The sequence below is a fragment of the Rhopalosiphum maidis genome, chromosome 1 (assembly GCF_003676215.2).
Source record: "Rhopalosiphum maidis isolate BTI-1 chromosome 1, ASM367621v3, whole genome shotgun sequence".
Classification (NCBI taxonomy): domain Eukaryota; kingdom Metazoa; phylum Arthropoda; class Insecta; order Hemiptera; family Aphididae; genus Rhopalosiphum; species Rhopalosiphum maidis.
This window is the reverse complement of record NC_040877.1, coordinates 84,114,855-84,139,299: the sequence shown is the minus strand read 5'-3', so window position 1 is coordinate 84,139,299 and position 24,445 is coordinate 84,114,855. Positions and strand designations below refer to the sequence as shown.

Here is a 24,445-nt window from a genome sequence, read left to right as displayed (position 1 = left end):
CTAAATTTCCATGTAAATAGGTGCAAACCGTCCGTTTATAATAAATAGGCGTGCGTACCGAAGTAGCATGTTTAGAATACGCGCATGCAAAAGGTACACGTGCTGCGTTCCTTTTACAAGTGTCAATACGGGCGGCCAGATGGCGGATTAAATTATTGTGTTGTTAAATGGATCGCCGCCAAGAATTCTTCGACGCACAACAAAAGACGTGCATTACTATACACACAATACTCAATACTCATAGTTGAATTCACTCGGTAACGGGTTAAAATATTTTGTAAAAAATGTTTTGAACCGAATAATTTACGAACAGAGGACCGCGTTTTTCGGTGAGCTGCACATCGTATACAATTCGGCACTCGTTATAATAATTATCTTATTTTCATAATTAGGTACTTATGTGTATGTTTTAATGTTTGATCGATTTAAATAGGTTAGTATGTCTGATTAACGGGTTTTTACTTTTAACACTAAAACAGTGTACATTAATTATAGTTTTATATATATTTGCCGAATAAAATTTATGTAGTATTGAGAATATCATTTTTCTGTGACAATAAATATTAATTAATGTTTGATATTAATGCAAGTTTAAATTATGTGCAATAGTTAGCTTAAATATTCGATCTGAAGTTATACAGGCTAACCACTTGGATACTTAGTCATTTTTTTACTCAAGAAGTTGGTTCAACTTCAACCATTATAATATAGTAGTATACTAAATAAAAGTGTTAAAGTTAGGCTAGCTACCGAGTCAAGTTATGTCTTTATATTTGAAAGCAATGATAAATCATTGCGTTTGAAAAACGATTCGGTAGTGCTAAGATTATTCAAAAAATGTTTGACATATTACTAAATGTAGAACTTGACTTGTTTATTCGTATAGTTTATTTTTTTAATCTCAAAAATTTATTAAAAATCGACTGATTTATTTTATGTAATATATATGTCGTTGAATTTGAAATCTTAAGATGCAATGATGCAAAATAATATAATATCATAAGCAAATTAAGCAAAAATAAAATATCATATTTAACTTCACTCAAATAATACACACTGAATTGTATTATAAATTATTTATAGTTAAGATCTTATAGTATTATAAAATTATAAAATTCAATGTTATTTTAATAAGCACTAAAGAATAAGAATAAAATTACATTGCAATCAAATTGATTATTTTTTTATAGATAGTTATTACATTAAATTAAATTTAAATTGTATTTACCAAATTAAAATTATAAGTAGGTACAGTGTATACTGTATATTGCATCTTTTTAAATGGTGAAGAATTGTTTTATATTTATGTTCCAAGTTCAAGGAAGTAATTTTAAGAGAGATGGGATTTTAATTATAAAAAAAAAAAAAAAACAATGAATATAGCAAATTGATAAACGTTTATTTACGTTGTTTTCAATATCACAAATGTATGTTAAAATTAAAGCAAATACACAATAAATACATATATTTTTATGCCTAAGTTTAAGTCATAAATAAACAGTTCTATAAAAGCACATTATCCTGGCATACGCAGGATTTTTTTAAGGGGAGTGTCATATCATAATTATATGCACGAATTGACCTTTTTTTTTTTTAGTCCTTGTTTCATAATTTGAACAGATACTTATTTTTAAGCGGGGTGTCATATCTCTCTGACACCCCTCCTGCGTACGCCACTGATACAACCTTATATATTAATTAATTATATCATACAGTTCTATTCAACTTCGTAATTTTATATCAAAATATTTTATGTTAATGTGTACAATAATCTAATTTTTAGGACACAAAGATTCAACTAAAACAGTAGGCAAAATAAAAAACATCAGAACATTTAAAATAATATCTTAAATGTATAGTTAGATGTTTATTGGATAGTGACATCAAAATGTTTATGGACGGGTTATCTGATTTTATGGCCGTAAAACACCGATTAATGTATATTATTATAATTTATAACTATTTTTTTTTAAAAACAAATTAATCATGAATAATAAATTTAAAATTAATTTTCATAATGAAATAATTATTTCCTGACTTAAACTATAGTTATATTAATTACTTATTATTATAATATTGATGTTAACAGTATAATATTAGTTGTACAAAATGGAAGTAACATTAAAATAATTACTTGTTAAACTTTTAAGAAATTCAAGATATTTGAGCGCATACATATCCGATCAGATACATCTGAATCACGTTTGAGTAATAAAACCAACTCACGTACGGATTATTGTTGGGCTTGCAATGAAAAGTATATAAAATGCCAGAAATTTACATTACGGCTCATGCGAATTCTTAAAACTTTAACTGAAAATCTGAAACAGAAAGTTTTATGTTCTGCATTTTTTTTTAAACTTTTCCCTGAAACTTCACCCTGCTTTAATGTTATTTGCCATGTCCATTGGAAATGGATCTATAGAGTGACGAATCTGTGTTTAAAACGTGGACAACAACATAAAAGCTATTTTTTATTATTTTTAAAAATAAATTAATACAATTTGACTTTTGAGTCTTAAAAAAATATTAACAAAAAAAAAAATTAAAATAAAATTGTCTACTTAAAAATAATAATAATAAATATATTATACTTAAAATTATAGTCGTAGGTACTTATACTACTCTTAAAGTACGTAATTTGTATACACCTATATTATAAGCTATAAATACATATAAATTAACTTAGATAGTATCAATTTACATTTCACAGGCTATTTAAACCATAATATTTTGGTTTTAATTTTTGAAGAATATTTAAAAAGGAATAAACGTTATCATACAACTTGGCATAGAATTGTTCGGCTCGGTACGTATTACATTGTAAAACATATTTATCAATTTATGTTTTTTAATTATTATGTTGATTTATACTATTCAAAATAATATAATTTTATAGTATTTTATTTTTATTAATAACAATAGAAAAATACTAATTCTGAAATAAGCCGAGATGGTACACATTACGATATAAAATGTTTAACTACTTATACTCATATGTCAAAGTAAACTTAATCTAATTGTAACTCCACGTACATTCATAACTAACTGTAGTGTATAGTATAATATTATATTATTTAATTTATTTACTACATCCAACAACCGAATATGAAGATTAAATAGTTTCAAGTCATTTTGGTGGAATAATCAAATTTAGTTTTATTCTTGAATTTAATGTGCACCGGGAAACACAATTGTGCATACCTACTTAGTTTACATTCGAAGTGATTATGTTAGTCAACCTACGTGTTTATCTGATTTTACTGAATTTAATAAAAATTATATTTAAAAGATGCATTAGTAAAAAAAAAAAAATATTAAAAATTGGCAGTGAAATATGAATCCTGTCTTTAGCTACAAAAAATATTGTCATACTAATACCGGTACATAACCTATACATTGTTTTAATGATAAAAATAATATATTTTTCTACAAAAACTTAAACGTAGGACATTTCAGAAATATATAAACACGACTACCCCCGAGGTATGTTTTTTCATGCCTATTGTATGCCTTTAATGTATTATTATACCTTTATAATTATTTAGGATTGAATAAACATAAATCAGCGAATAGTCTCAGATGCGCGTCTATTGGTCGGAATAATCCTTTTTTTTCTTTTTTCAAATCATTTTTATTGTTAAGGTCGATTTGTATCAAAATCTCTTCTCCGAATAACGGCGAAATGTGTTGTTTGGAAACTGTTATTTTTTGTTGATCCACACTCCAACGAACCGGTAATACTGTAGCCCATGTTGAAATCAGCTGTGCTTACATTGGACGTAAGGCATAACTAAGAAACAAAAATAATTTTATTACTAACATTTAAAAATATAGACATCGTTACATTAATTGTACATAATACATAATATCGTTTTTGGTTTAATATTCATAACCATTATATTAAATACATTTTTAGAAAATTTTAGTTATCAATATATTTATACTGAATTCAAAATCATAGACAGACAATACGTATTATTGTCTAATTAAAATTATTAGTTTTGACTTATTATACCGTAGTGATAATAATAATGCTAATAATATTACAATTTATAGTTGTAAGTATGGAGACTAGATAGGTAAACATTGTTGGTTTCATTACAACGATGTGATTAAATATTTTTTGTGTGTGTGTGTGTATAGAAGTATTTTTTACAGTTGAAAGGAGTACATATTATCTATTTAAAATGTTTTATTTAACATTATAATATAGCAACCTACTATGTTATAGTGTCTGCATTTATAAAAATTGGAGCAATAAAATTCCTTAAATCTAATTTCGATTTTGAAAATGTAATATTCATTTCATTATCCTCTTTTCCGGAACATCGGATTCGGAAGAAAAATATTTTACAAATCAATCATTATCCATCGTATAAAATATTAAATGGTTTCATGTTTGAAAAGTATGAAAACCTGATTGCTACGTATTGTTAAATAGAAGCTAAATTGAAATTGGACATTTTTTAATCATATTTTGGTGCATGAAAGAGTGTAGTGAATAGTGTAAAATATTCACGAATTATTATTTGTTTCTTATGAATTCACCATGTGTATGCACTTGTTGCAGTATTGTTTATATATTAATAATAATAATAATATGATATTGTTAATGAACTTAAATGGTCCTTTTCAAAGCAAAATTTTCAATAACTGTAAATTGAATTTTTATGTAATTAAAATTATACCGGTCCAATACAATGTTGTTTTTATTGTTTCTATTAGAATAGAATATAAGTTTAACGATGCAGATTATAGGTTTTTTTACTTTAATTAAACCCGTTTTTACAACGTAGTTTTGTTATAATAGGGGGGGGCTAATGATAAATATTTCAATATAACAATTCTAAGCACTTAACTAAGGTGTGATTAAGCCTACATCAACGTGACACGTGCAATACGTTTTCTGTTATTTAAATAATTAAATTCCCTAGCGTTTTCCATAATGATTTTTCGTCGTGTATATAATAATATTAATATGAACTCGTTCGTGAAATACGTCATTTGTTCGGTGTAACTTTAGAAAATGCCTGCCTAAGCGAAAATACGTCGAGAATTAACGATGGCGAAGAAAAAAATTAAGCGAATAAAGAATACTTAAGTAATTTCTCGTTTGCCCGTTTACTCGCGTTATATGCGCAATATATCAAAAGGCCCGCCATTGGGACGGCAGACAGGGACCTCATAATATATATATATATATATATATATGTATTAAACGCAGTTATTTTTACAAGTAATCCTTTGTCCCTGAACAAAGGCGACACGTAATACGCGCTCACAGGTTATGTTATAATATAACGGACGGCATGCTATCCGCGCGCGCTGCACATTGACCAATTATTACGTATCCACGGAGCGAGCGCCGTGTGCGGACGAGGGGGGGGGAGGCAAAGGCTCCGGTTAATTAGAAAACGCGCGTAGAGCCGTTATATATACACGGTACCTTTATAATAATAATGTACACTCGAGATTTCCGAGGCAAAAAGTCTTGAAACACAATAATTAAGATTGATTTATTGCGGCCGACGTAACATATTCATAATCGTCGTCGTCGCAGCCACAGAGAAACATATTGTTGGTTGTTATGTTATATACGTCGTCTTGTCACGCGGAAAATCTTCTATTAGGCAGGCTTTTGGTACACGCTTTCCCTTCACCGCTTCCATCCCCCCACGTCAGACAGACGCGCTTGTGAGTGTGAATTTCGTACATGTATGTGCAGTGGAAACTTTAATAATAATAATAATAATATTTCGTAGAAATGCCGGAAAATAAAGTTTTCTGCTAAAACTTTGCTCAACTCACTCTGGTTATATATAAAATATCCTATGTACATATCATGTATAACTGTGAGTCTCGCGAGCACGTAAAAACGAAACAAATATGCACGCGGTTGTTCTCCTGCAACCGCTGCACCGTCCGCCACCTCGCGGGTCTATACTACCCCATTACTTATGTAGTGTATACACTATGTACATATATATATATGTGTGTGTGTGTGTGTGTTATAGCCGATGGTTTTAAATTTCGTTTCCTCGGGGACGGTTGTATTCGCTCTCCGCGCGATCCTAATCCCGAGACGTATGCGCGTCTGTCGTTTAACGTGTGATTATTACTGTTATTATTGTTGTTTTCGTTGCCGATTCAGCAGTTTTATTTCACAATAATCGCCGTCCCGAGCCTATACAACAATGATAGATTACATAAGTACTTACGGTGCATTGTGTAGTACGACTACAATCACGCGAAATCCATTTGACAAATTGAAATAGGTAACGGGTGGTTGGTATTATATTATTATTATTATTATGACAAACGATACAGTGTTATCCTTTGAATGCCGCACGCGTTCTTCTTATTATCCCGTTCGATACTTTAGAAGCTCGAAAACTGTATAAATATCACGTTACAGTCATTTTCAACTATACCTACGTACATACAGATTATTGTTATAGATACGCACGTGGCCCACGCTTTCAATGACATTTTTTTGTTTTTATTGCCAACGGCGTGCGTTAGTAAAATTAATTTAGACGCAAAACCTATTTGGATAAACACACTTCAAAGCACAATGTAATATATTGTGTACAACTTTATATTGTATCCAATAGTTTACCCACGTAATGTGTTTTGTCACTTACCGTTTCACACAGTCATAGACAAATAATAATTATTCGATGTATTTTGCTCTTGTATGCTTATATATATGATTGATTATGTAGATAGTATAGATACGGAAACCTTACGAGATTTTAAACATTATATTTTATATAAACGTCGCAAAGTTTAGTTTTTGATTATTAACATTTAAATTTTGAACATTTACGTCACACGATTAATGTAAGAATTCAATCAGATTTTAGAAATAAAGCTTTTATAAATAATGGTGGTAAAAAAAAAAAAGATAAGCTTTTACTTATTTGTAATGATATAAATCAAACCAATATATAGCCTTTTTTTTAATATTGAATACCAACATTAAAAAGATTGAATAACTATTCATTTTATTATCCTTCTTGAATTCAAGATATTTTTCATTTAAATGTATTGAACCAGAAATGCTGTTTTCTATCAAGTATATCAACAAATTTCACAATATGAAGATTGAAGAGCCTAAGAGAATTTCATTAAAATAATTTTAGAATAGGGATATATTGACGTTTACTTCGTGCTTTAAAAAAAGTTTAATATACTCGTGAATTTGATTAATGCGAAGAGGATTTAATGGCATGCACATATAGTTGTAGATAATATATCATAACTCACAATATTTTAAACAGATTCAATATCATAATATGATATTGATTTGTATAATATTATGATCTTATTGTATTTTAAGTCAGATGCCAATTGGATTTCCTAAGTTATAGTTTATTAATTTATTGCACTCTGTGAAAATCGATATAAATTGCCTTCAACTATTGAAGAAAAATTCAAAATTCTTATGAAATGAATTTTTTATACTGTATCGAGTGTACACGTTTAAATATGGTACATGCCACATCGATATATTATACTACTACAATGTTACGTGTTGATTGATTTGACGAACTTATCAGTTATCAGTTATCACTCATCAACTAACGAACTTTAATAACCACAAGCGATGTAGTTTAATATTAATATAATACGATGAAAAATACCTAACTATGTGATAACTTAATTAAAATTACAGAAAATTGACAGTTATTTATGTACATAAATTATTCACTGAAAAATATTGATTTTGGATTGAACGTTTGATTATAAAAAAGTATTTTGAAATCTGAAAGTGAATAACGACCAAAAATAAATATTTTACGCAATCAATTGATAACGAAACATTATTGATAGAGTGTTTTTTTACAGGAAAAACAACACGGGCTATCGACGATCTCTTATGAGAGCTTCATTAATGCGACGTAGGGATTTAATGTACGAGTTTTCAGTGAACACAATAATACTATTATGTATTTATGCACCGAAGTGCAAACTCTTGGAAAATATGAGGGTCGAAGACCGAAGACGTGTTTCCTGGCGGGTATAGTTGCGTGGTATGTTATAATAGTATAAATATAATCAATCATGTAACATTTCTGTTTACAGTTATCTCTCAATAGACCGCAGCAACCTTCTGTAATACCATGATATGATGCGATAAAACCACTTATAACTGGACGTATTACGAGCAATGAAACGTTCAGTGTGATATAACAATTATATATTTTGAGAAAGGAGATGTTAATCATAACCTTCACTTTCAGAAAAAAAAACAGAATTTATGCTAAATAGGTAGAATATGACATAATGAATATTTTAATAAATATATATGTGATTAAAATTGAAGAGTTATAGCCTATAAATGTCTATTATGAGAAATCGCGAATAGAATCAACTTACCGATTGGTATATAAAATGGATTAAAATAAAATATTTGTTATTAACTAAATATCGTAGATATTAGACAGTATTAATGATGTTGTGTATTATAAATAAAAAAATTGTTATTGTATATTGAGAAAAATGTCTCAAATAAAATTTTGAAACCACATTACTCCAATATACTTTTTTACCAAAGATAGAAGAAGTAGAATAAGAACCCACATTAAAGTCTGGATAGTGTTAATGCTTATGTTGTGTAAGAATGATGATCCTCCTCTCTCACAAATAACACTATACAAAGTCTAACAAGTTTGTGTGATTTTAAATCTCTTTCAGAAGAAATTTTAAAGTACCTAAGACAGTAGACACTCTCGACACATTTTCTCGTTGAATTGATACCAACCTATTATCGCAGGAATTAGTTATAGAGGTAGCCGACGTGACGCCACGGTATTTCAGAGGGATCTGTCACAGATACCTCCACAACTACGTATGTATAAAATGAAGCTATACGAGTCCAAATTAGTATTCTACAACAGCCAAAGATCGTCGCTGTCAACGTTCGATTACGGTTAAATCAGCGCCGTGTAATTATATTGGTTAGTGGTTTTAGGTTAAGTATACGAATATCGTTATTATAATGAGCTAAATACGTCTATAATTTAGCAGCAGACACTACCTATTTACATATATTAATTTCATAGTTTCAAAAAATTGATTGTTATACAGAAGATTTAATAAAAAAAAAAAAATGATTACTACCTGACAGTTAAGACTAAACTACATTTTTGATTTTTCCTTATTATTTATTCGTTTTTATTTATAAAAAAGTTTCAAGTGAAAAGAATGATCCAAAAAAATCTGTTTGGTAATTGTATATGTGCCACTAAGTGGCTTAGAAGTTGGACACAAATAGTATATTTAGTATTATATACCCATAACCAAAGTTTTGGTATATAAGTTATTAACTAAAAACACAATTTAGAGAATATCGTAATACATTTCAAAATAATTTATTAATTATGTATAAATAATTAAATTAAAAACAGCTATTTTAATTGCAACCAAAAACACCGATTTTTTTAAACATAAGTTTTTTGTCCTTTCACAACACTACTTCCTTTTCCTTCTTCTACGTACTGTTCTCTATCACTATTTACTAGTCTAATAAAAAAAAAAACTCGATAACATAATGCAATAAATTTGCAATTTATACCTGAATATTATTATTTTAATTAATTTTTACTTTTCTCGTGTCTTGCAAAATGAAGTCTAAAATAATTATTAAACTGTAGAAAATTAATAGAGTACAGTGAAAGAACGGGAACATGCACGCAACTTTGTTATTGATAAAATTAATTATTACTTTATTATAGTGTACCATTTGTTTTTTTGTAAATGTGTAATATGCTTTAAAATTATTGTGACCCAATTATATGAAAAAATGATATAATACATCCATCCATTACAGTAACCTCAGTGATAGGGTACACTCAAATCCTCAGAAAAGCACGAGTTACCTTTCGTTTGTAATACTCGACCTAGACAAGTACCCAACAACTTTCAATAAGTCATTATGTATTTATAAAAAATATTATTCACTACATGACTATTGTTTCTGTTTCTATATAATTAAGATTTTTACGCTCAAAATAGGTAGGTATAATTGAAATATATATTTCATTAAAGTAATTAAATAATTAGTGTACATATTACACAGATACTATAAAACCTAATTAAATATTACTTTTGTTTTCCGTATGCGAAGCCATTGCAGAGATTTTAGCAGTACAATTATTTTTATTTTATTTTTTTTAGGCCTGAATAACAAGTTGGCGTAACTTATCTAACAATGATAAATGTTTCAGATGTGCCCAAACAAAATGGAAAAAAGAGAGGGGAACAAAAATTCTGGTTTTCTTCTATTTTCATTCGACTAATTCCTAAAAGTTATGCGACACGCTCATTCCACATCCTAAAACTTTCTCTAACCCGTCCACTTCTAACACGACTTTGAAACATCCAAACCAGAATAGGGGAAAACAAAAGTAAGACCAATCGTTATTTCATTACTGTAATTCCTCTCATGTGAACGAGGTTAAATGAGATAGGCCAACCCCGGAATCCGGAGTTCGGTATTTAGCATTATACGTATACATGTACGAATTATATGTATACAACGCTAATCGCCTTATATTATACAGAGTGATTATTTTATCAATAGACAAACTTTTTACCGGTAATTTTATATTTTTCGAAAAAAAAATGTTTGTAATATTAGCTTAAAGTAGTATTAATTATATCATATTTTTGAAAAAAAACCTTTAAGACTTTAACTTTATTAATGACAAGTTGGCAAACTATATTTTTATAAAAATATTGACGTACTAATATCGAAAAAAAGATTAATGTCAAAATACAAGCAAGTATTATGCACTGTGCACTGTATCCGCAAAAGGTAAAACTATTCCATTTTTTAAAAAGGTTTTTCTTCAATTTTTACTTTTAAGCGAAACAAAATATATTGCTACACAATCAATAGTCAGAACGATTTCATTAACATTTTACCAGCTTGCATAATTAATCAGGAATTTGCATTGAATGACAGTAACTCAGTGCTGTACAAATACTTGAAATCTCCTATAAACGCAGTTGACAGATTTGAATAAGCCAGTACGGCGACAATGTCGTTCTATAGAAAAATAAGGGTTCGATTGTTTTTCCAACGTAACATTAAGTGCACAATATTATTTTTTTTCCTATATTGAAAAAGTCCGTAAATTATTCAAATTATACTTGTTTTTGGCTGGCATAAAGTTAATTATTTTCTATTATAGTTTGATTAAATCTTATTTATAGATTTATTGAAGCATATTTGGTTCAATGAAATGAATGAATCCCTATTCCCAATGATTTTATTACATTATTTTAATGTTATATAAAAAAAAATGGCTAACATCCAACGTCGCAACGTTGTATAAGCTATTACATGATTATACGTTTATAACACGTTGATTTATCAGACCAATTACACGGAATATTATTATAATAAGTAATTTAAAAACTAAAATTGTAAACACTTTAATAATATTATAATTTAAAAATAACTGTTATTTTTGTGTATAACTTTTATAATTTGTTATTAGACATTTTAAACATTATACTCGTTTATTAATATATTCTATATTATTGTAGTACCTACTAGCATAACAATTCTTAAATCATTTTATTAATTAAATTAACATTACTAAGGTGTATTCTATAAATAAAGACAATTAATGAAACTGTATATGCATGTAAGAATATAAAAATAATGTGTTATTATTAAAAAATATATATTTTTTTTAATCTATATAAAAATAATCAAAGGATATTTAACTGTACATTTTAACCTATATTTAAAATGTTTTAAATCACTTAATTAACTATGTAATAATAACTTTAAAAATATAAAAATAAATTCATTATAATATTAATAGTTAATAGGCTGTTATTTAAATAAAAACAATGTTTTCTATTTCTATTTTTTTGTGAATAAACTGTATTTAACACCATCAATTGGTTTATAAACAACTCAAACTCTGGGGACTCGTATGAAAGTGAATTGTTTGAACGAAGATAATATAATCAAAAACACATTTAACATTTATTAATCGATAAACCCATTTTGGAGCATTTAATCGATTTGGGACCACCTGCTGGTGGTTATCAAATCATGGAAATGTACTTTTACAATAGTATATGTTCATCTCTATGTTTTGAAATAATATGTACAAATTTATTTGAAAAATACGCTTTATGCGGAGCCTAGCTATATCGAACTTATAATAATATGATTAAAAATAAATTACCAAAACTTGATATACATGTACACTATTAAAAGAAAGTTTTACTCGCTTTCCGTATTATGTGCGAAACTACTTAAAAATAATGATACCGTTGTAATTACGACTTAAGAGGAATGAAAAAATCTTTTGCAACTTGTTGCAAGTTCGTTTAAGCGTTATTTATTTGTGGTTTATCACGTACATTTTCCATGAAGGTACAAGAGAAATAAAACTATTCGTTGATTACATACTTAAGGGCATTGGTTCATGAATCACAACTCATCACCTCAAATTTTCCATTCGAAAAAAAAAAATAATGATAATAAATACAAATAACAATGAAAATAATACCTATAATAATGATAACAATAATAATCATAATCATAATAATAAAAAATAGCGACGAGGTCATTAAACAAGCACTAAAGGAGTTTAACCATCTCCCATTAACACAATCTCCTTTATTTGCAGGTCGATACAACAATTACCTAGCGCCATATAATATATCCATAAACTAGATTTAATCGTGGCACGATTCCCCTCTCTGAATACGTGTACACGAAATATTCAGAGCACGTGGCTACTTTGTATAGCATTGCTCCGTTTGAGTTATACTTGAGAAAATTGGAAACTATGCGCCCCCACTGGCCCTTTTTTTCTTCGTCCATCCCTGTTTGAAGAGGACCAAAGGGATTAAAACTTAATTACTACGCGGACCTTTTGCTCGGGTACGCCATACACATAATACAAACAAGTACCTACTGTGCACCGATATACAGACGCTGCAGCCAATTGACAGATTTATTTTTCTTCGCTACTGGTCGCTACGGTTCCCTAGTTTATCTTATAAATAAAAAAAAAAACAGCAACGACACACGACGTGTAAAATGGACAAGAGTTTGCAATTTATCTAATTTGTGTCAAAGCTGGAAAATAACAGGTGTAAATAAATCTGAGATACAATAAAAGGTCTGTGTCTTTGCTTTATCTTTTTAGTATCGAATCCTAGCAGTCAGATCATTGTACTGAAACGTAGTTTATCAATACATAACTAGTCGAAGGATAATTTAGTGTCCATTGACTAAGCTTTTCTTTTAATTAAACTAAATTCAGCCAAAAATTCTTTTATAAGTCCTTGGTTGTATATTTTATACTTACTAGATCCATGATTTAAATAAAAAAAATGTTACATTATTGTGCGATGATTTAAATTTAGCCAATACGTAATAACGTGTAAAGAAAGTATGGAACAATTTTTCGAATCAATTTATAAGAAATTGTGTAGGTAAATTATATTATTAATAAAAAAATATAATAATATATATATATATGTATTATACGTTTAATATAGATATTTAATGTTATTTCGCATTATGTAAAAGTATTATTTAATATCCAAAATGTTAACTTGCATTCGAAAGATATCTTCATTGAATATTTAAATGTTTCTTAACAACGCACGTTCTTCTTAAATTTTTTATTCTACTATAATGCAATAATTAATTAAGAGCTAAATTAAGATTCTCGCTAAAATTACATTATAATAAAATGTAGATAAGCGTAAATGTTAAACTGAACTTAAACTAAAAAAATAAAAATAATAATTAAATAATTTACATTAATTACGTTATTAATTTATTTTTATTATTATTATTATTACTCATTAGTCATTAGGTGGTTGCACTATATTTATATACAAAAAAAAGCTATAGTTTTGTTTTTGAACCGAAAGTTTTCACTTATTTATAATTTCAAAGATCAAGACCCATAATTATTAAATTATTATTATTTAGAAAAGCCTCAACATTGTTGACCAACTGTTGTTTACTTATGTATTAACATTATTTTTTGTTTTATTTCATAATAATAATATAATAGTAATAATGGTATATAATAATGATAGTAGTGTTGGTTTTACTTTTGAATGCAAGTTCCACATTATATTACAATAAGTTATATATATAAATTCATAATTCATTTTATATTAACCAAGAATTGCATACATAACAAAATAATATAGTCCATATATTATTTTATTCTGATATATTCATTTACTACATGATATTATATTAAATACATATATTTTGTAATTGCATAAAGGTATGTTTTAAGTTAATGTAAAATTATAATTCTCAATAAATTTGTCACAAAATAATCACTTAACGGTACGTATAATTATTATTGTTGTTATATTAAGTGTTTTTCCATCATGTTTATATTTATTATAAAAGCTTCGAGAGAAAATGATAAAAAAAAAAATCACAGTCTATTAGTAAAAAGTTATACAGAGTGTATCAAAAGTCTTCATCCGATTACAAAAATTATATAGTTCAGCAATCGTTAGCTGCAGGTGAACGACCCATGGACTAATTGAAAGATAAGATAACCAAATTTATTTTAACTTATCTAGCTGATAAATTTGGCCCCTTAAAAGTTGAGTTAGGTAACCTAACCGTTGTATAAAATTTTGAAATCGGTTGAAGACTTTTGATAAGCCCTATATACAAATTAAATAAGCTTTATTGAATATTGAATTTCAACGATATTAAATTATACTATCAACTCAATTCGCAGCATTATTTTAATGTGTTTTAAAATCATTATTTCAATCCATTTCAAGAGAAAATTATTTTCAATCGATATTTACCAAAAACAAATATACAGTTTAATAATGTCTCTCAGTGGTTGGGTATAACGGGGTAAAACGAGGTAAATCCATTTTTCGATTTTATTTTTTTATATAAATAACTCAAAAAAAAAAAATAACCGTAAACATTTGGAAATGTCATAAATTGATGTTTATATTATTGTTTTTTATTTATCATAATATTTTCAAAATATTTTTACTATTTTTGAGCTTTTTATAGGTATAAGACATTTAAAATTTTTTTTTCAATGTGGGAACTTAAACTTTTATGTATTTTCTATTATTGTAAATTTTTCTAAACGCAATAACATTTTAAATTTATTTTAAAATATTATCTATCTATAATTACTTACTATAATGAATTTATTTTTATTGTTTTACGGTATTTACAGAAACATATTATTACTTTCTGAGTTACATAGTTTGATAAAATGTGATATACAATATAAATATATATTATATTAATAATTAAATACTTATAATATAATAAATACAATATTTTTGAAAAAAATTATATTAACCTACTAAAATACTAAAAGCAAAATAAGTTACTTTTATAGCTATGTCAAAAAAAACATATCACTTGATAATATAGATTAGAATATGGGCCATTTTCGCTTAGAATCGTTATTTATATACAATGATGTATTATTGAATTCAAATCTAACACGCTAAAAAGAACAATGTATTTACATAAATGATATTACACACTTTCTATGTAAAAACTTTTCAAACAATAAACAATGTATTTAAATTAAATTTTTTTGTCCATTTACTTTATTTATTTAAATGTTCTTAGTAATTTTTAAGTGATTTTTTAGTTTTTATTGTATATTTAATTTTGATTTTTAAATCATCAAAATCCTATTTTTACATAAGTCTATCATAATTTTTGTACTTTTTGTGTATTAATTTGTGTTATATAATAATTTATAACGAGTTACATCTATAAGAACTATGTATATAATACGTGTATACTTTTATAGGTACAACGTTATTAGTTATTTGACAACGTTTTATTTGCTATTTGATTTCTGATCAAACATAATGCACGAATACTCATGAGTATGTAATTATTATAATTGCTATTATAGTACTATTTTACGTATATAGTATGCAAATCAGATATAAGCTATAAGAGTTTAAGGCAAATAGTGACTACTGGCTGCTGGAAGTAATATATAATACATTTAGATTATAATTTGATCAATAATTTATTTATTTATATTAAGTAATAATATTATATTTACGCATTTTTACATCACAGTTGTTCATTTTGTGAAATGCTAGTTTTAGATTATTGCTCGATTTTGTATAAACGACAAATATTATGGAATAATTTAAGATATGCTGACATCGTTTGACCTGGTGAAATCAAGATGTTGATGTTGGTGCTCAGTAAAATAAACTACGTCAGAAACCATGTTACAATCTAAGTTGTACTTGAAAAATCACACTAGCCATCTGTTTTATACCACACAGGGGGGTCGGTCGAGTGGAACGATACACGAGCTCGTCATGATGACGGATCACTGGGGATGCGAAAAAAAAATAGTATACCTACGTACACATTCCTCATAACTTTTTCACCATTTTTCCCGGTCAAACGAATCGTTTATGGTTTTCTTTTGAGTGGTTAGTAAAAGAAAAAAAAAACGATGATAATATATAAAAACTAAAAAGGTATGCAGAAAAATATTTTTGGTTAAGGCTGAAAAAATGTGAAACGCGTATAGGCATAACAGGTATCAGACTCCGACGCACATTTGCGAAAGAGAAAAACGCTGGGAACCCGATGGACCGCGAGGAAACGTGATTGAAAAAAATGCACATAAACAGAAATATATGAGAAAATAAATAGGCATTTTATACTGTTTTACACGTGTTCCTTTCATATTTCCCCTTCGGTTCGGCTTGGAAAATCCATCATTATTTCGGCCAGCCACTACAGCTTTTGGTAAAGCCGGATTTAAAACATTGTTATACTCGCAAGTATACGTATCCACTATAATACAAGTCCCCCCTCTCACTATACTTAGTTTTTGAGGATTATAACTACAACAAATTGCATTACAAAATGTAATTTGATTAGTTCTGCGGATTGGTAACATAAATACAATTATTAATGTCTGAGCGAAATAAAAAAAAATTTTCGATTTATATAAATTTGTGATTAAATATCATACATCTTCTTAGTTAAAAATAATTATATAAATTATAGACCTGTTATTATGTTAAACGTTAATATAATCGTCATTCTTAACATTTGCTAATTTTTCTGGAGACTTAATCAAAATTCTAAGGTAATGTATTTTTTTGAACGATTGATTGATTCCATGTCTTTATGTCTCTTAACCTATAATCTACCTATTACCTACTAATAATATTCTGTTATTCTTTTATTATATTTTACTGTATTATAATTTTTAATACACTATATTACCTAGGTATTTAATGAAAAAACTAAGGCATAAAATTCTTGATTCATATACCGATGGGGTATTTAACACTAGTGTATTTTAAAAATTCGATATTTTTAAACCTTTAATAACAATCACGAGCAAACAAAAATACTTGTAAGACATGAAACCTATTCATTCAAAGTTTTAAATTATAATAATGAACCCGTTTATTATAATACTAACAATATTATATACAATATTATATCATAACCTAGAAAAAAAAAATATTAAAAACAGCATTTCTTTTACTTGTCAATGTCGACACGCAATACGTTTTTTTTTAAAGTACCTAGGCGATGTTTGAAGTCCAATCCATTAGCCTTATCGTAATGCTAAATGCATTAGTTTTAAGTTTTAACACCAAAAAATTGTAACATACTAAGTTTTTGCTTATGATCAATAAAATAAAATATAATACTATTTATTGCATTATGATATAATATTGTGTAAAACTATATTACATAACCACGTGTTTCATTTTTTGATTGGTGAAATATTTTAATTTCCTTACCACGTTGCTTTGGAAAATACAAAAATCGAAAGTCCTTATTTATTAATACTATATTCGTGCTAAAAGATCCAAGTAATATAAATATGAATACATAATTAAAATTATTTTAAAGCGCACAACTGTTCATTACAAAGAAAATATTTAATTATATTCTTTAAAAAAATGAATTTTTTTTGAATATTTTAATGAATATAACAACGTCCAATTTATTTTAAATTGTATTAAAACAATTAAAATATACTGTTGTATTTATAAATCTTGAAAATAAAAACAAATATGATATAGTTACGGAAATACAATTCAGATACCTGATATGCATGTAGTAATTCTAATTTTAAAACTACATACAAAAATGGGGTTTGAAAAGTTTTGAGTGCTCGGCAGACACGGGAAACAGGAAAAAATGTATAAAAAAAAGTTCATCACTTTTTTCTTCCAACGTTTCTGAGTTCTTAAGCTATTTTATAGATTTTTGTTCCCCAAACATTATTCATCTGACAAAACTTCTTTGTTTTTTGTAACTTTTTTTCAATGCCTCGGCGGCCTAGGGGCCATTCTTATATTTTCATGATTCCCACCAGAGTCCGAATTTGTTAAACCTATCCTTTTGTCTAGATAAAAAGAGAACAAACTATGTGCTTGCTTTTAAGAAAAACAAATGCATAAAAGAATAGTGCTAATATTTGTTGATGCTACACAATCCCGGAAGTTACATACTGCGTTATTTTAATATCAAAAGATAACAAAAAATTGCTAAGAAATCTAGATTTACACTTTGAACGTCCACAGAAGTGATGTTCAATTATTATTCTGATTAAAATTATACGTTAAAAACTTGATAAATATACTTACTTTAAAATCTGGATCAGTACGTTTATTAAACGAACCGACGATGAAAAGATTGCCGGTATCGGTGTCGACCATTTTAGCCAATGTTGTATACCTAAAATCAAAATTAAACAGACTTAGTAAATATTGAATCCTATGCTTGTGATAAATCGGTTTTTTTCGTTTTTTCACGTGTTATAAAATTTTTTTAATATAATTTAAAATTAATAAACAGTTTTTAGAAAATTGTGCACGCTAAATTGGAACTATTATTCATTAAGTATTCTAATAGTATAAGTACTTATTACTAACCTATATAAATATTAATAATTTCCATTTTGGTGCATTTGAGTTTTTAATTATTTTAGAACGACTGAGGCATTTTATACCATTATATGAATAAGTATAATGAAGATATGAAAGGTTATAATATGTTAATAATATTCTATGTTACTTTACAAAGACTATAATTATATTCTCAACAAGAAGACAAGAACGTTACATGCCACACATCTCTTACAAATATATGCATATTAAGCTTATGATTATTATAGCAATTAACTTTTATGTTACCAAACTTAAATGTGTAAAATATTTTCTTAAATACCTAAATACAATTTTTAATTTTACGTTTATATTACTATTTTACGTATTAAAGTTGGCTGACTATTTTATAATTGTCTTGTAATCGTAACTTGAAATGATGCATATTACATAAAAGAAATTAAATTATTAAAGTGCCTATATAACTTATGTATGAGCTTAAGAAATCTAGATACATTTTACAAACTAATAATTGTGTTACCATATTTCTTGATTATTTTTTATGTCTTATAATAATAATTTAACATTTAATGTACTTAGATTTTCAAATCTAAAATATACACATTTTATTTATTGATTTTTTCAAAATTAAAATGTATAAATATACCTATAGTTAAATCATTTTGGAGCGTTTGAAACATCAGAATATTGTGGTGATAAAAAAAAAAAAAGAGAGTTTTGTTTTATAAAAACTACTATATTTATTAACTAACTATATGACTAGTACCCAATAAGAAAAATACCTTATTAAAATGTCATACTTGTTAAATATACTGTTTTTTTATGTTAAAAGATATACATCAATCTTAAGTTTACGACTTATCTCTATCCCATCCCTAAATCCTAAAACAATATCGTGAATTATTCAACCGTCTCTTTCCCCTTTTGGTTACTGATCAAAAATTATTTTCTCCTAGCAATCTACTTCACCCCAATACTCCTCAGGCCTCATCGCAATGTTTTGAAATCATGCACACCGCAATAACTGCAATAATAATAATAATAATAATAATAATGTCCGCGAACGCCTGCGTTCCGTCTCAGAGGCTGGCAATAAAACGCAATGATTCTTCTCTTATAATACTTATTCTCTTATTATATCTAACAATGGAAGATAATTTCACAGAATTTTAATCGAACATATTTTCTACTTCTAATCGATTCGTGATATATGTGTGAATATAACACAACGAGTCACGGATCTTCATTCTTTGAACTTGTTAATCAATAATACATATAAAAAAATAAATATTTTTTCATATTATCTCATACTTAATATTATTATTAGTAATACCCATTAATTATTATTAAAATATATTAGTTGTTTATATTATATTATATTCGATTTGTTTATAAAAATATTTACACGAATATTATAGAAAGAGTATAAAATAATATATAATTGGCTATCTCTTTTAAAATATTATTTGTAATTGAATTTTCCGAAAAATGATTAAAATCTCTAACGATTTATATGGCTTAAATATATAGAGTCAGATTATAATAATTTTTATCCAGAATATAAAAATTATTTTGTTTTTAATTTGTGATTTTTCATATATATGTTACCACAGTACCGACTTTGGAAAAATATTATTAAATTCTTGTGCAATATTTTATTATCAGTAATTTTGATGTTATTATTATCAACTAAATGAGATATATTATATTTTTATTATTTTTATTAATACTAGTTGAGTCTATAATAAGATTCCAAACTTCTTTAAAGTCATTACTTGGCTCGATTAATAGGTACGATATTCAAGATCAAGATAAAAGTTTCTCGCTAGCCTAATAACCTCGTTTAAAATATTCCTATATTTAATAAATAAATGCTTATAACATTATAAGTTGTTTTTGTAGTTGAAAATAAAATTTCTCTTGGTTTCTAATTGAAACTATAAGACCTTTAGAAATCCATTGTTTTAATTTTTTGTGTTTTACTTACCTAGTGGTTTACAATTGGTTTAGTGGATAAATTGATTAAATAGCTTATTAATAAAGAATTGAATGCATCCAAAGTTGAATTAGTGGATTCGTACAACGAGTCCTGATTAATATTAGAGTTATCAACGGTGATTATATTAAATCTAATATCTAATATTAATGTTATCTCCGTATACGAAGTGTACGAATCACGCTTATGGCATAGCTGCTGTAAAATGCATATACGTATTACTATTTCAAAATAGTAGACAACATAAATCATACGGTTTAGGCTGTTAACGCGGTCATAAAGTCGATTTCAAAAATGCAATATTATTAGGTATGTACATTTCCCTATGACATTATGTTTTCAATGTATGGTTTTATTTCAAATTTCATATTATGATTGCCTTTCCGACGTATATACGAGGTTATTTCATTCCGAGTTACTGCATCCATTTATTCTATATAAGCGTTCAAACGGTTCATCAAATATTTTCTTTCTCATGGTTCATCGGTTTCATAGTAGCAGCTGGCCCTCCGGGGAAAAACTCAAACCTGGTTTACCGATTCTGTTATATACGTATATTTATATATATTGTGTCGTGGATATATAAATTGACTACGACGACATGGCAACTTTTAACAAGCCAATTTCCGAATTTCTCTTCATCTCTCTTTTCGTCCTCTATGCCCTCAGTCCATGGCCCTTTGTCCGTTTTAATCTAACCGCACGCACCGGTACGGCATCCGAGTTCTAACAAGCTTCCTTTATCCACAAAAGGATTAATCGACCGTACCAAAAGTCAAGAACCAACCACCCAATTGTCCTGTCCCGAAAAAGACGCATAGCTGCAAGTATAATATAGTGAAGTTGAAATTAAAATTAAAAAAAAAAAAAAATACCTTATAGCGTATACACTATATACATATTAAGTAAAAATAAAAACAAATAAATAAATATGTACTACATATAGTATGGCTCCGTATTTGGAATTCAAAATGAATTCAAAATTGCATCTTCATCATTCGATAGCAGCTCACTCGATTCTAAACGAGCAATGAATTGCCGTTTAGGGGCTTAGGATTTATTATCGAGCAACTGGTATGCAAATTGAAACTTACTGCCAAGGTCTTATCTTGTTAGATTAATACCAAGCGATCAGGTACCCACTCAAGTTGGAGATTAATTATTCATCTTATACAACACAAACCTGCGTCATTTGCGTCGGAGGAGATATTACTCAAATACGATGCTTCTAACAGGATTTATTAATAGTATAATTAAATATCCCTTATTGTTACTTACTTCTTCTTCCTTAAATACAACGATTTTAAAACGATTGATATCATCAAATGAGTTTCATTTTGTTATATAGGCTATAAGACATACATATATAATACATAATATATATTATTTTATGTTTAATGACTAAATTTAAAAATAAATAATCTGAAACACAATCTGTTATTAAGCTAAAGCAACTTTTACTCATAAAATATAACTATTGCAACCCTTAAATTACCTAACCTTTACATAAAATATAAGTTACCTACTTATTTTAAATTGCAATAATATTTAGTGCTTATGATAACCATTTTCAATTTTATAATTTTTGGACATATTTTCTGAATTCGATGTCAAAGAGTATTTTTTTTCAAGGTATGTGGATCATAATTGATATCACTATTAACAAAATAAGGCAAAATGTTCCGAGCCATCATCATGAATCATTAAAACGATATAATATATTTTTCTAAACGTCGATTAAATTCTCATTTGCAGTGCAAGTAATTATTAACGACTATGTTATATATGTATATTTTAACTACGTATAGAGAGTACACACCATAATAATGATAAACATACATTATGATATGGTATGAAGAAGCATATAACATATTTTCATTATTTATCAATAACCTTATTAAAATTATTCATAAAGGATACTTTGATAGGCACATACAATTTCGTGAGCTTATTCAAATATTAAAATTTATCAGTTAATTTATTTTTGAAGATATTGGAAAATTATAACTATAGATACATGACAAATGCATAATTATTATGTATTCACATAGTATTTTTTTTTTAATGTAATTCAAAATACAACAATAAAAATTGATATAATCGTGTTCCTTAAAAATTTTAAACAGCTAATTTATAGAACTAATGAACATAAATATTTTAAAAGTTGAACTATTATTTTCCATTTAGTGTATTCTAATAATTATTTTTAGTTCAACAGTTTCGACAAGATGCGTGGATGGTTGAAAAAACGATTATATTTTATAGAAAAAACTTATATACACGGAAAACCACGTGACACCTACAAAGGTGTAAATTTTTTACTTTTAGACAGAGTTTTATCTTTTTATATAGTACTTATTATTAATTTACATATATCTATATTCCATAAAATATCCATGGTTTTTATGTTCATATTATATTTATTTTAATAATGCGTTGAACTAATCTTATGACCCCTAAAAAGTCTAAAATGCTATAAAAAGTTCATAAAAAAAAGCAAAAGGAATTTTATGAAAACATGTATAGATACCCAGAGGATATTTAACAAATTATTTTTCAATGCTAAATTGTATATAACTTTTTTTAGTCGTCAATCAATTTTGTTTATTTTTCAAATAGGTACTTATTTTATACGACGCAGTTATAATTTAATGTACATTTAAAAATTCAAGTTTTATGTTTTGAAATTTTTATTTATTTAATTTATAACTTTTAAAAGTATGTAGTTTTTGTGATAGGAGTGACATCTATCCCTTTGGGAATAATCGGTTATATTTCGCAATTAAATAAAAATGTATAATTGGTTATGACAAATATAACCTTACAAGTTACAAGGGAGTCCCAAGAGAACTGTGTTGTTTACAAGTTTGTTAACAAACACCCGACGTCAGGTCGTATTTACGTTCTTGTTCATATCGGATTGGGTTTTATGGGCTCATATTCGTAAGCTTTATACCAGCCTCGTGGGAAAACTGTATTGCCAAATGTTTGCGGTTCGATTTTAATTCGTGTCCCTCTTAGCGATCATTTTTGTCTCGGGTATAGTGAACGTATTTTTATTTTAAAAAATATTTCTTTATGTACCATACTATGTACACTTTTAATACACCAGTGGGTTTGCATACAAACTATAACGCGGGAATAAAATGGACAGTAAAAACATGATAATGCAATATTCGCTTCAAAAGTCCGCCGGGTGTATGTACAGACAAAGCTTAAAAAACATAGCTAATGGCTATTCGGATACTTCGGTACCCCTACGTTTCCATAACCTACAATATGGGAAATCATATTATTGTTTAACGCTTTTCAAATGTTACCATGGCAGTTCTGTATCATATGTTATTATATAGGTTCGTTTGATCAAATTATAGAATCTATAACATATTTCTCAATACATTTTTTTTTTTTTAATATCAACGTTTAAAAATATGTTAGAGTATTATACATGAATGTTTTAATGATATACGAGTATATCAAAAGTTTCAATAATTTAAAATAATAATATTCAACATTAATTAT

At 27.0% G+C, this 24,445-nt stretch overlaps 1 protein-coding gene across 1 annotated transcript in view; it reads right to left on the bottom strand.

Moving 5' to 3' along the window:
- Positions 1 to 1,412: 1,412 nt before the first annotated feature.
- LOC113556406 overlaps positions 1,413 to 24,445 on the bottom strand; it is a 40,863-nt gene continuing 17,830 nt past the window's right edge. The window contains exons 3-4 of the mRNA XM_026961326.1: positions 18,667 to 18,757; positions 1,413 to 3,793 (exon numbers count right to left, since the gene is read on the bottom strand). Coding sequence (XP_026817127.1) covers positions 3,641 to 3,793; positions 18,667 to 18,757 — 244 coding nt within the window. The 3' untranslated portion in view covers positions 1,413 to 3,640. The remainder of the gene's footprint in view (positions 3,794 to 18,666; positions 18,758 to 24,445) is intronic.